Genomic DNA, 13,385 nt, shown 5'->3' on the forward strand with positions numbered 1-13,385 from the left:
AAGTTATAAGAGCTAGCTAGCGAGAAGCTTGAGCCATAGGCCATCCAATTTATAAATAATATAAGCCTCTGTGTGTTTACTTGGGACTAAGCAGCTTCTGGACACAAGTGGGAGAGATTTGTCCTGACCATGGGCCAGGTGGACACAGGAAAACTTCTGACTACAGCTATGGGTACTTTCCCCATTGCTTGTGTGTTTATCTCATGACTATATTTTCATCTACTGGGCACACATATAGCTGTGGATGGTCAGGAAGATGATTTCTGTTCACACTATATAATTCTGATGAATAGAAATAATACTCAGATATTTTTCATAATTCAGACCGAAATAGGAAAATGACAGTACAGCTACAAAGCAGCTTTTTCAAATCCAAAATAAACTAGTTGCCCCTGGAGATGAACTGTATAAAGACAAATTCCCAAGTGTCTGTTTGTTCAATCAAAGTCAGGCACAAAACAACATCAACAACTGCCTTTCTGAGCATACTCCTAACCTCAAGGTTTAGCCAATTGTTTATTGTTTAAGTCCTGAATTTCAATGTCACTCTCTGTCTGGGAACCCTGACCACTTAGAGCTACGTGCCTGCCTCACTCACCATGCCTGGTCAGTGTGACCTCCCTAGCCTGAAAGAAACTGTGTGACTTATCATGTGTTATTAGAATGGGTCAGACCCTGTATATGTAACTCATATTTGTTCAGATGTTAGCTGTTAAAGTTAGTATGATGTGGGTGTAGAGAGAGGTGTGTAGAGGAGAGAGATGTGCGTGTAGGGGAGAGATGTGTGTAGGAGAGAGATGTGGGTAAAGAGAGATGTATGGAGAGAAGAGATATAGCTGTTGAAGGAAGTATGTGTAGAAAGAGCTGTGTAAAGAGCTGTGTAGAAAGCTTCTGTATAAAGAGCTGTGTAGAAGATGAATAGCTATGTAGAAGAGAGAGCTTATGTAGCTATGTAAAAATGAGATGTAACTATGTATAGAGATGTGTGACTGTGTAGAAGGAAGATGTAACTGGGGAGAGAGATGTAACTGTGTGAAAAGAGATGTAACTGTGTGTAGAGATGTATGACTGTGCAGGAGAGAGACATATGTATGTAAAGAGAGATATGTAGCTGTATATAAAGAGATATAGCTGTGTAAAGACAGAGAGATTTTCAGAAACAGACTTTTTAAAGATGAAGTAAAAGAGAAAGTTACCATCAGAAAATATGTGTTTCTTTATTACCCCTCAGACAGAAAGTCTAGCCCTCATCACATTCATGGATTTTTTTTTTTTTTTGCATACCATGGGTGCTGCCTGGAGGCTGGTCCTCCGGGAAGCATTCTCATGTCTATAATCTTACAGAACAAAAAAGAAAATGTAATAAAAGAGCACTAGGTATGGTGGCACACATCTATAATCTTACAGAGAGAGAAAAAAATGTAATAAAGGAGTGAGCTTGGTATGGAGGCACATGTCTATAATCCTGGTACTCTTGAGGCTAGAGAAAGAGAACTGCTGTGAGTTCAAGTCCAGCTTGGGCAACAAAGCAAGACACTGCCAAGAAAGGAAAAAAAAAAAAAAAAAAAAAAAAAAAGAAAAGGTAAAAAAATATATTTACCCGCTTGTCATCATCTTGTTTGGGTTTCCGGGTTTTCTGAAGTAATTTCAGGCCTTCAATCTGTCTGACAAGCAGAGGTATGGTCATCTTGAACCGATCCTCCAGGCTCACAGCATCTAAGATCTAGGAAATTCGAGTCAATCAATAGCACTATCCCAGAAGCACACACTCTAAACATAGCAGGTAGAACCATGACTTAAGTCCTTAAATTACAAGAAGGGCAAAACTATAATCCGAATGGCCCTGGCCCTGCCGGGCCCTATCAGGGTGGTGTGGCAGTGCCTCAGCAGTTACCACTGAGCTGCTGAGGCAAAGCTGTCTAAGGAGCAGATCTGAGGCACTCTGTGTTGTTGTGGGCCTCATCTCTAGCCCTGCCTGAATCTCTTACCTCCCTGCCACTTTGGGACGTTGGCCACACTGGGCCAGCCAGTCTCCTCCAGGGAGCTATGGGATGCAGCCACCCTGCCAATTTTCAATGTATGCTCCTCTAAACTAACAACTAAACTAACCTCAACAATTCCATTAACAACCATGATAGGAATCATGCTATAGCATAATTAACTATATTATCAGTCAAGTGGAAATGAGCAGAATTGTAAAAAGACACAACCAAAATATTGATTTTTATTTGAAAATGTCATATATCCCATGATCAAGAACTAAACATATAGCTAGGCTTGGTAACACAGGCCTGTAATCCTAGCTACTTGGCAGACTGAGGGACAGGGATGTCAAGTTCAAGGCCTTCCTAGACTAGAGTGAGTTCAAGGCCAGCCTGAGCAACTTAATGAGACACTGTCTTATAACACAAAGTAGAAAAATAGGGCTGAGCATATAGAATGGTAGTAGAATGTTTGCTTAGTATGTGTAAGACCTTGGGTTCAATCTTAGTACTGAAAAGAAAAAAGATAACTAAACATAATTGATTTCAACTGTTTCTGAAAATTAGTCTATGTATATTTTGGGTCTCAGCAAATTCTAGGTTCAAAATACTAACTTATGTATGTGTCTGTGTACATATGCATGGTATGTGTGTGTGTGTGTGTGTGTGTGTGTGTGTGTGTGTGTGTGTGGTGTGCATGCGCACATGTGCATGGAGGCCAAAGGAGTCAATGTCAGATGTCTTCCTTTATCTCTTTCCAACTTATCTTTTGAGATAGGATTTCTTAGTGAATCCAGCACTGGCCAAGTTTGGCTAGACACTCGCTAGCCAGTGGGCCTCCAGGATCCATAGTCTCCTGAAGTGCTGGAGTTGTAAATGCACACTTACCTTCATGCCTGAGTTTAACATGAGTGCTAAAACTCTGACTCAAGTCCCCATCCCTGCATAGCAAGCAAGCACTTTACCCACTGAGCAATCTCCCCAGGCCCAATATTACATTTTTCTGTAGCTAATTAACAGCTCTCAAGGACAGCCTGATCGGCAGCTGCTCCACCCCACTCCTCAGGACAACGTGCTCACTAATAGTGCAGCCAGATGACTCCAAAGCATGCCTGCTCTCTCCTGCTTCTACCTTTTGAATGCGTATCAACCAGTGCCGTTGAGGACCTGAGTTTGGATTTCCAGGAACCTGTAAAAGCTGGGTGTGCTGGCTCACCTCCAAAACCTTAACATGTGGAGGGTAGGGGAAGAGCCGGGTAGATGTCCCAGAGCTCACTGTCAGCCAGTCTGGCCAACCAGAGAGCTGCAGGTTCAGTGAGGGACCCTGTCTAAAGAAGTAAGGTGTAAAGTGATGCAGAAAGACATCCAATGTCAATCTCTGACCACCTCCCCATACACCCCAAATATGTGACATTGAAAGAAAAATAAACTTAAATACAAATTAAATATTTACTTTAAAAAATCATTTTTGCTTTCTCTGTTTTCACTAACTGACCACTACTACTACTGATTGTACCCCAAGCACTGGTTGTGTAAACACCAATGTAAACTCTGTTTTCTCTGCTTTTGATCATGAGACACAGTCTGGCTGTGCAGTCTAAACTAGCCTTGAACTGCTGATCCAGAATGCTGAGATTACAGGTGTGTGCCACCAGGCCTGGTAAAAATAACCACCTTCGAAAGTCAATTTGTATTCTTTCTTTCCACCCCACTTCCTCCTCCTCTTTTCTTGAGAGAGGGTCTCATGTAGCTAAAGTTGGCTTTGAACTCCACATGCAGCCAAGGATGACCCTGAACTTCTGATCTCTCCGCCCTTACCTCCAAATGCTTGGATGACAGGGATGTGCCATAATGCCTGGCAGAGGTAAATTTTTTTTTTTAAAGTAAAAGCATTTTAACTACTTCCTTGAGCCACCAGAATGTGTTTATGAAGGTGAAAGTGTGAGCACTATCCAGATCTATTCCAGAAGGGCACAGTACCTGGAGCTTCTCTTTGTTGCTTGTTCGAATAATTGAAGTTAGAATGTCTGGAAGAGCTTCCCTTGGCAGACTATCTAAAAGACGTCTCAATTTAGCAACGGCAGGGACTGACATATCCAACATTTCAACCAACTAAAAGGAAAAAAGAGAGTCTAATGAAATCAAGCAGTGGCATTTGTGAACCAAAATAATCAGATTTTCAGCAGGTTTAATGTTTGGGTCTGCATCTTTTGTCTTGAAAGATCACTGATTCATACACGGCAAACATTTCACAGGCCACAGAAGAAACAAGTACTTCACAGAATGCACATCAGAGGGCCTGAGAGATGTCTCAGCAGATACAGGTGCCACTCTCAGGCTTGATGACCTGAGTCTGACCCCCAGGATCCACGGTAGAAGGAGAAAACTGACTTCTGAAAGTTGTCCTCTGACCCCACACACATGCACAAAAAAATAAGTAAATAATAAAATATTTTTAAATGTCTATGAATGAAAAGCAAAAATGGCTAGTAAGCATTTAATACTAAATTTTATACAAAGCTTTATAAATTTGTTCTATGACTTTAAAACTCAAATGTATAACAAGCTGCAAGAAGAATATGATGAACTCCTTGTATTCCTCATCTAGATTCACTAATTCTTCCTATCTTGTGACATTGCTTTCTCTCTGTGCACTTCCCAGACACACTACATGCAAGCTGCAGGCATCATGCCTCATGTTCTTAACAAAAGAACGCTCTCTTACATAACTACAATATAACAATTAGATTCTGGAAATTGATAGTATAGTTGATGCTAACATGACAGCCAATTACTAGTTGAAATCCTGATTTTTAATGTACTATTTAGATTAATTAGTCTGCACACTGATAATTTAGTTGGCGAGCACACACAAAACAAACAAAACTTCCAGGCTGGAATACTGTAATAGATTAAGCTGAAGATAAGCTTCCAGCAACTGTTGTAGTCATCAGGACAAATAACAGTGATTCCCTTTTCTTCTGGGTACACAGTAGGCCTGCTCTTCCTCACCTCCTCTGAATACAGAGGCAGCTGCAGTCTTGTGCTGATCTTTGAAAGTAAGAGGCGTATCAATATTCCTTCTGGGCAGAAACACTAAGTCACTGAAAGACTTGCCTGATTTCCTGTTTCTATCTCAGCATAGGGAGGATATCTCGAGATTAAATCCTGTCTACCTTGGTTCTTATGTGACATGAAAAGACAGATCATTACACCTATAGCTTTAGGCAAAAAACAAAAAAAACAAAAACAAAAACAAAAAAAACCCTTTATTATTTGAGTTCTGTTTTGTGGCTAATTACAAAACTTGGTTCATACTAACTAATTTATAAATGATATATCAATCCTCATGTAACCAACTCTAATAAGATTTCATAGGCCAGTAATAATCAAACAGCTCTGAAAACACTGTAATTTGGGGAACTACCCATACTTTCCAAGAATCAAGAGGATTAAAGTACAACTAGATACAGTTGGCTAGGCAGAAAAAAATACATAAAAACAAACAAACAAACAAGCCATTAAAAAAACACACAAAAATTCAAAGAATCTTGTTTCCAGGAATTCACTGGTAGAAAACGAAAGTTAAAATTCATCCCCGGCCTTGTGACTAGAAGCTATTTGCCCAGCACAGTGTGCTGCTCATGCAGGATGGCCAGCACAGTGTGGAGCTGGGGTCTGTGGGAGAAACAGGACTGTAAGACAATTTCACACAAGACAAGCACTGATGGCACACGGCTGAGCAGAAGGGGGAGGAACAGCAACACCACACAGCAGTTGGGAAGCACATGGAGTCTAAAATTCAGAGAAGAAAGCGGGAACAAAAAGCAAAAGTCACAAGAAATAATGTAGGGCTTTTCTGTTAGTCAGCGTGCCCAGAACTATTGATCGCTACATAGTAACCAGAGCTGAGGCAAGACAGGCCTAAGATACTGTATGAAGGGCCTTACTTAGTTAGCATTGCTAGGAAATCTGAAGTTCATCCTACATGTTTTCCTCAAGAGAACCCACCCCGGCTTTGGACACATCAAGACAGCTCTAGCACTGAGAGGCACTCTCAGCCTGCAGGGCTGCTGTTTTGGAAGAGAGGCTCAGCAGGTACAATGAGTCAGGGATAAGACTCAAGAGGCAGGTCTCCCTGTGCAGCCAGAAAGGAAGGTGTTGCAGGGAAGCCAAGAGAGGCACTCACTAAACACACTCTCACAGCCTAACGAGGACAGTAAGGTGAGTGACTTTACTGCATGCACTTAATTAAAAGTACATAACACAAAAATAAAACACTGATATAAAAGTAAAACAAAGTGGAATATAGACCAATCCAGAAAAAAAAGGCAGAAACTAAATCTGATTTCCCTACAAAAAGTCTTCTAATGTCACTGTAGAATCTTCCCATGTTTAACAGGTTTTTGTGGACTCAAACTGGGGAGAAGTAAAGGCCAGAAATAAGGCTACAGAGCTGCATCCTTGTGTGATGTGGGAACCATTCTCCCCCCACCCCTCTGCACATCAGGAGTATATAAGCCTGCCTGTACCAGTTCACATCCTGGAGGTTCTTCCTTCCAGTACATTCTTCCTTCAGCCCTGAAGTTTGCATATTACTTTGAATGACCATCAGATGCAAACGCCACAGGCTGTGCACATCTGCTCCACACTTCGGTCACCAGTGGTGTCTGAAATCAAGACCTTAGACACCAGCTAGTCCTCACAGACTCAGTCAGGGTCAGTGGATTACACAAATAGAAAAGTAGAAAACTACATTTGATGATACCATTTTGCATTTTTATTACAGTTTTAAGTAAAACTAGGTGGAGAGAGGAAGTTTTTAATCTAGGGTTGACCAAAAAACTGACATCTAGAATTAAGGAGTGCGATCCTTCATGCATAGTCAAAGCATGCGTCCCTCCTGGCATTCTGGCTAGACAAAAGTGCAACCATTCTTGAAGTTGGTCCACTATGGCTTCACCCTTCCACAGTCACGAACCTGGGTACTAGGACTGGACCTGAAACAATATAACTGCTATTACTCTGGCTGGTGTTTTAGTGGCAACTCTGTGTTATTTTCTTTTTAACATTAAGCACTTAGGTTTAACAGATATCTGGTTGGGAGGCACTGGGGATTATCAAGAAACTGTGGTCATATCGTTTGTAACACATTTAGAAAGAGTTGGCCAATATGTCCAGGGTGATTTAAGTACAAACCTAAGCAAAAGAAAACTGGAATACACTATCAAAATACCACAAACCATTTCAATATATGCAGCTTTACAGCCCAACAGCTTCTCCACCTAACAGAGTCACCTGATCTCAGGGCAGCAAAGAACCAAAGGGGAAAAGGCTTTAAGGGGAAGTGGAAGCCACCCACTTGCACTGCATATCTGTAGAATTGCTCAGACAGCTCTCCCAGCTCCTCCCTGGTTTTGCAGGTGTTGGGAAATTCCTCAAGTCGGTCCAGCTGCTCCACTTCAGCCACAGGATATGGCTTCTCTTTTAATACCTGTACAATCTGGAACCGGCACAGGCCTGTGATCAGCAAAGTATAGTGTGGCTTAGGCCAATTACTGCCCACAACCTGAACTGCCAGGGCAGCTGTTCCAATCCTGAAAAATACACAAAACATTGGCATTACATTTAACAGGGCAAAACAGAAATTCCTTTCAAAAAGTGCTAATGTAGCCAGGAGGCAGAGACGGGGATCTCTGAGTTCAAGGTCAGCCTGGTCTAAAGAGCAGTTCTAGGACATCCAGGACAATACTGGAAAAACCTCCAACTCTGACAAAAGTGCTGACTTTCCCAGACTCAGAAAGACAAATATCATGCTTTCTTTCACGTACAAAATACAGACTTAAACTTATAGATATATGTGTACACCTATGTCTATAGCATATAAAAGCAGAAAGGGAACACTGAAGGGGAGAAAGAAGGCTAAGAAAGGGAGCGAGGAGGGGGAAGCAAATAAGAACAAAATATAGTTATATGCTGTGGGATGGTCTTTCTGTGTAATGTGAATATATGTTGATCCAATTGGTTAACGAATAAAGCTGCTTTGGCCTATGGTAAGGCAGGATAAGAGCCAGGCTGGAAATCCAAGCAGAGAGACAAGGAGAAGGTCAGACACCATCAAGCTACCCAAGGAGCAAGATGTCAGCACACCAGTAATGCTACAGCCACATGGTAAAATATAGATCAATAGACATGGGTTAATTTAAGATGTTAGAACTAGCTAGCAATGAGCCTGAGCCACAGACTAAACACTTTGTAATTAACATAAGCCTCTGTGTGTTTATTTGGGATGGAACGGTTGCGGGACACAGGAAAACTTCTGGCTACAGCTATTATATGCATGTATGAAATGACAATGTCACAGTGAGTCAGGCATGGTGGCACACACCTTTATTCTCAGCACTCAGGAGGCAGAGGCAGGCAGACCTCTGAGTTTGAGGACAGCCTGGTCTACAGAGTGAGTTCCAGGACAGCCAGGGCTACACAGAGAAACCCTGGCTCAAAAAAACAAAAACAAACAGAAAGAAAATAAAATTTCATGATACCCATTACTTCATGTTCTAACTAAAAAATTAGCAAAAGATAAAACTCAGAAATGTCTGCTTTCCTGATAAATTCTTTTAATAACAAAGAGGATCTAAAGTATGAATTTAATATTTCTGTACTTAAAATATCATTTGGTATGTGGTCTATTAGACTACTACCATTTAGTGAGGTACAAAGCACATAATCTTACTTGGTACTTCTTTTAAAAATGAAGTATAAATTCTGTTGCAGGATATTTGATCACACTATGTGAAAATATGTCTGTTTTATCTCACTTGCCTAAGGCATCTGATTGGTTTAATAAAGAGCTGAATGGCCAATAGCTAGGCAGGAGAGAAAAGAAGGGACTTCCAAGCAGAGAGAGGAACTCAGGCATGAGATGCAAGTGAGATACAGAGGGAGTCGGATGTATAGAACCGAGGAGAGGTAAAGAGCCACATGGCAGAACACAGATTAATAGAAACAGGTTAACTTAAATTATAAGAGCTAGTTAGGAACAAGTCTAAGCTAAAGGCCAAGCCTTCATAACTAATAATAAGTCTCCATGTCATTATTTGGGGGCTGGCAGTCCAAAGAAAGTCCGACAAGAAAGACTCGCTATAGAATCCCATATATTTGGATTATTTAAATATAAAAATGTAGGAATAAAAGTTGTTGGCAATTATTTAACTCAATTACACCAAGTAGGAATATCTGAATACCATTCTGAAAGGCCAAAACATAAACAGCACAAATGAATGTCCAAATCAGTTCCAGTATTGCCTCTCCTAACATCAAGCCAATTATCTCCAACATCAACCTGTCACTTAGATTTATATGCACTTAATCTTGAAATGCTCCACATGGAAAGTAAATACTCCCAAGTACGTACTGCAGGACTTAAGAGGAGTAAAGGCATGTGTCCCAAGAATCCTTAAGCCTAGTTATATGTGGCAAAACCCCACTGAATGAATTGAAATGTTTTAAGTTTTAGCTCCTTATCAGATATATTTCTGATCAAGTCACATGCACATGTAATACACAGAAAGAAAGTCTTATGTGCAGGGCCAGGAAAATAGCTCAGTGGGTAAAGGATCCTGCTACCAAGCCTGCCAACCTGAGCTCTATTTCCAGGACTCACAAGGTAGAAGGAGAAGACCGACTTCTGTGGGCTGTTCTTTGACCCTCAAAAGGATACTGTGGCGTATGTACAAAATTCCCTCTAACACACAAAATAAATGAAAAAAAATTACCCAAAATAAAGCAAAAAGCTTCCAGATCCCAAGCTAGAATATTTTATCCCCTAAGGGAAGGTGGTAATCTCAGAACGAAGCTAAAATTAACATGACACACTGTCTTGACATGCTGTGATAAAGCATCATGACCAAAATAAACTTGGGGAGGAAAGTTTATTTTATCTTACAGCTTGTAGCCCATCACCCAGGGAATCCATTGCAGGAAAAACAAGGCAGGAACAGAGGCAGAAGCGATGGAAGAGTGCTGCTTACTGCCTTGTTCCCCATGGCTTTCTCAGCCTGCTTTCTTATAAAACCCAGAACCACCAGCCCAGGAATGTCACCGCTCCCAGTGAGCTGAGCCCTTCCACATCAATTAAGAAAATGCACTACAGGCTTGTCTTTGGGCCAATTTGGTGAGGATATTTTCTCAACTGAGGTTCCTCTTTCCCAAATGAGGTTCCTCTTTTCCCTAGCCTATGTTCAGTTGACATAAAATTAGCCAAAACACCGCACTCTGGGAAAATGGAAAACTAGACTTCTGTGGCTAATTATCTCAAATGTAATGAATCGCACACAAACAAATATGGTGACTATCTCAGTAAACTTGCTGATTTGTATATACAGCAGATTCCCAATTACTTCTTATAAACTCTGTTGGATTATATACAACATTCAGTCTTCTGGCTTGCCTCTCTCTACTTTATATAACGAAGCAAAACTAAAGAGATGAGCCAAACTGAAACCCCCAGATTGAAAGACAAATTTAATTATTTTGTCTAGGTCACTGATAGAATTTTACACTAAAAATGAATTTTCTTACAAAGAATATCCATGTATACATATATACATATATTGAAAGGAATATGTTACAAACCAAACCAAGTTTAAGCTGGGCTTATATTATACCCCTCAGGCTCCTAAAGGGACAAAGATTTAAATGTGTTAATTGATTCTTTCTTGAACTCACAGAGTTGACAAGAACATTTTTAGAAATTATTGAGATCCTGCCTCTTAGTTTCCTTCCCAGGGGCCCAAAAGAGACACTACTAATGGTGGGAATAATCTGCGGGAAAATAATCTAAGTACATCAGGTTCTTTCATCTGTCTACTTTATTCCTCTGAGATTAAATTCTATCTATACAGCTTCAATTCTGTACTTATACTTAACTCCCCCTGTCCCTTCTCCTCTTACCCTCTCAAAATTCCAACTCTTTTCCATCTCTGTCCTCATCTTCATCCTTGTTCTTCTCCATTGTGGTTCCTTCCTGTTCCTCTCCCAGAACAGTTCTCTCCCTTACCAGCATCCTCCTACAATACAATGCAAAGCTTCCAAGGTCCCTACAAGAGCAGTGATAGTCAGTTTCATTTGCAACCCCAAAGGGGAGTGAATAGAGGAGATGGGGTCAGATAAGGCCTGGAATAAGTCAGAAAGGGAATTTGTGCTCAAAATATATTCTTATAAGTGGTTAGGTGAAATGTTACAAGTCTATCATAAATGTGTTCAAACTACAATCTTACAAGTGGTTAGGTAAAAGAGTCTATAAGTCATTAAAATAAAATTGCCTCTATATTCCTATGCCACCATATCCTGGCAGGGCTGGGTGACTCTGCTGGGAGCTAGGAAAGCTGCCTCATAGCTACATTGTACCTGGTATGCAAAAAGAACCTTTTGTTCTGAGTCAATTGCTCTGGAATGCCATTTGGGCTGTGAGAGAAAGGAGGGTATAAACTTCATTTGCACAAGAAACAAAGCTATGCACCTGTCTCCTAGGCCGGTGTCTCCAGAAGGGTGTTTACCTTAATTCAGGAGACTGCCGTTTTGGCCTAGTATGCTTGAGAAGAATTTCAGGTAAAATACACTGTTAAAAGTTCTTGGGGAAGTTATGAACACACATGAAATTCATAGCAGGAAACAGCTGCTATATTAAAAGCTGAATAACACTAAATACTCCTTGATATTTGGCTTAATCCTCTGGAAGAATGCCTTAATTTTTCCAGATTCAGCTTTACCATATTCAGCTGAATTCTTACTACAATCCTGCAGCTCATAACAGAACATGTGCCTTTTTATTACATTTATATATATATATATATATATATATATATTGCGTGTGTGTGTGTGTGTGTGTGTGTGTGTGTGTGTGTGTGTGTGTGTGTGTGTGTCTGCATGCGTACATTTGTGGAAATCAGAGAACTTGCAGGAGTTGGTACTCTCAGTCCATTATGTGTGTCCAGAACTGAACTCAGATTCTCAGATTGATTGTCAGGTTTGGACGCAAGCACCTTTACCCACTGAGCTATCTTCACAGCCCTGAATATATGCCTTTCAAAGAAAAACATGACTTGTGGCATGATTAGACACTATTGGTATTATTAAACATGATACCTGATAAAGACACTTTCAGATAAAAAGTATTGTGGAAAGTTTAATTCTATTTTAGGCAAGTTGCAGCATCTTTTTGCAGTAGCCTGAGTAAGATGTCCCACATATTCCTGGGCATTTGTATACTTAGTCCTCAGTTGATGAGGACACTCCTAGGTATGGCACTGCCAGAAGTGTGTCACTTGGGATAGGCTATGAGATTTCAAAGCCTCCTGCCACCCCCAGTGTTCCCTCTCTATATCTCAAACCTGCTTGCGGTTTGAGATATGAGCACTCAGTTGTTTCTGCCACCATGCCTGGGCTTGGTGCCACACTTTCCCATATGATGGTGATAGACTATTATCCCTCTGGAACCATCAGCCAAAATAAACCCTTCCTTCTATAAGTCACCTTGGTTATGATGTTTCATCACAACAGTGAGGTCGTAACTGAACAGAAGTTGGTACCAAGGACTGGGCTATTGCTGTGACAGACTTGATCACACTGTTCCTTGTTTTTGGCGAATGGTAAAGAACATAGAAATTTGGACTAGGGAATCAGTTGAACATTGTAAGCAGAAATCAAGGTGCCATCATCTTAGAAGACAGTAGTGCCAAGAGTGATGAAGACTGGAGGCCAAACTCAAGAAGTTTTCGAGGGGAACAATATTAGCAACAGGGCTAGAGGGCTGTTGTGGATATTGGCAAAAAGTGTGGCTCTTTTTTGCCTATGTTCTAAGAACTTTCCTGAAGCTAAATTAAAAAGTAATGGAATATTTCTTTGGTGGAGGAGATTTCAAGACAGCCTAGTATTGACTCTGTCACATGGTTATTAGTAATTATACTTATTCAGGACTATAATGAAGAAAGCGCAAGTGGAACAGAAATAATACAAAAATGTATAGTTTGGAGAGAAAATGGCCACTGGAAAGCTTAATGTTACAGCCAAGGCTTGTGCTAGAAGAAAGGCTGAACACTGTTAAGATTAGTGTCATTAAGGATGGGTCAAAGCTGCATTGGAATAAAGGGAGGAGCATCCTTAGGGCAAGATTCCACTCAGGTAAGCTTCCAACTTATAGAAGGAGAAGACCTAAGGAATATTCTGCTCTTAGAAAGGAACAACAAGTAAAAGCTGCTCCAATTGTGATTTAAGAAGCCAGGGTACATCCCAAGCTGGCAGCTGAAGTTGGAAGTGTTCACGGGCTCTGGCTTTATAGTCATAAGGGATACATGAGTAAAGAGATTGTGGAACCTTCCTCTGTGGAATCAGAGAACCACT

The 13,385-nt window shown here is 40.7% G+C and overlaps 1 protein-coding gene across 2 annotated transcripts in view; it reads right to left on the bottom strand.

Annotated features, from left to right (window-relative positions):
• Positions 1-13,385, bottom strand: part of Lonp2 (lon peptidase 2, peroxisomal) — a 119,584-nt gene that overhangs the window by 88,063 nt on the left and 18,136 nt on the right. Inside the window, exons 2-4 of one of the 2 annotated variants that reach the window (XM_052728212.1) lie at positions 7,345-7,579; positions 3,963-4,094; positions 1,601-1,723 (exon numbers count right to left, since the gene is read on the bottom strand). In XM_052728212.1, coding sequence (XP_052584172.1) covers positions 1,601-1,723; positions 3,963-4,094; positions 7,345-7,579 — 490 coding nt within the window. The remainder of the gene's footprint in view (positions 1-1,600; positions 1,724-3,962; positions 4,095-7,344; positions 7,580-13,385) is intronic. The other variant, XM_052728213.1, reaches the window with a different exon arrangement.

Source organism: Peromyscus californicus, unplaced genomic scaffold (genome assembly GCF_007827085.1).
Source record: "Peromyscus californicus insignis strain IS unplaced genomic scaffold, ASM782708v3 Scaffold_8__1_contigs__length_139910024, whole genome shotgun sequence".
Taxonomy (NCBI): Eukaryota; Metazoa; Chordata; class Mammalia; order Rodentia; family Cricetidae; genus Peromyscus; species Peromyscus californicus.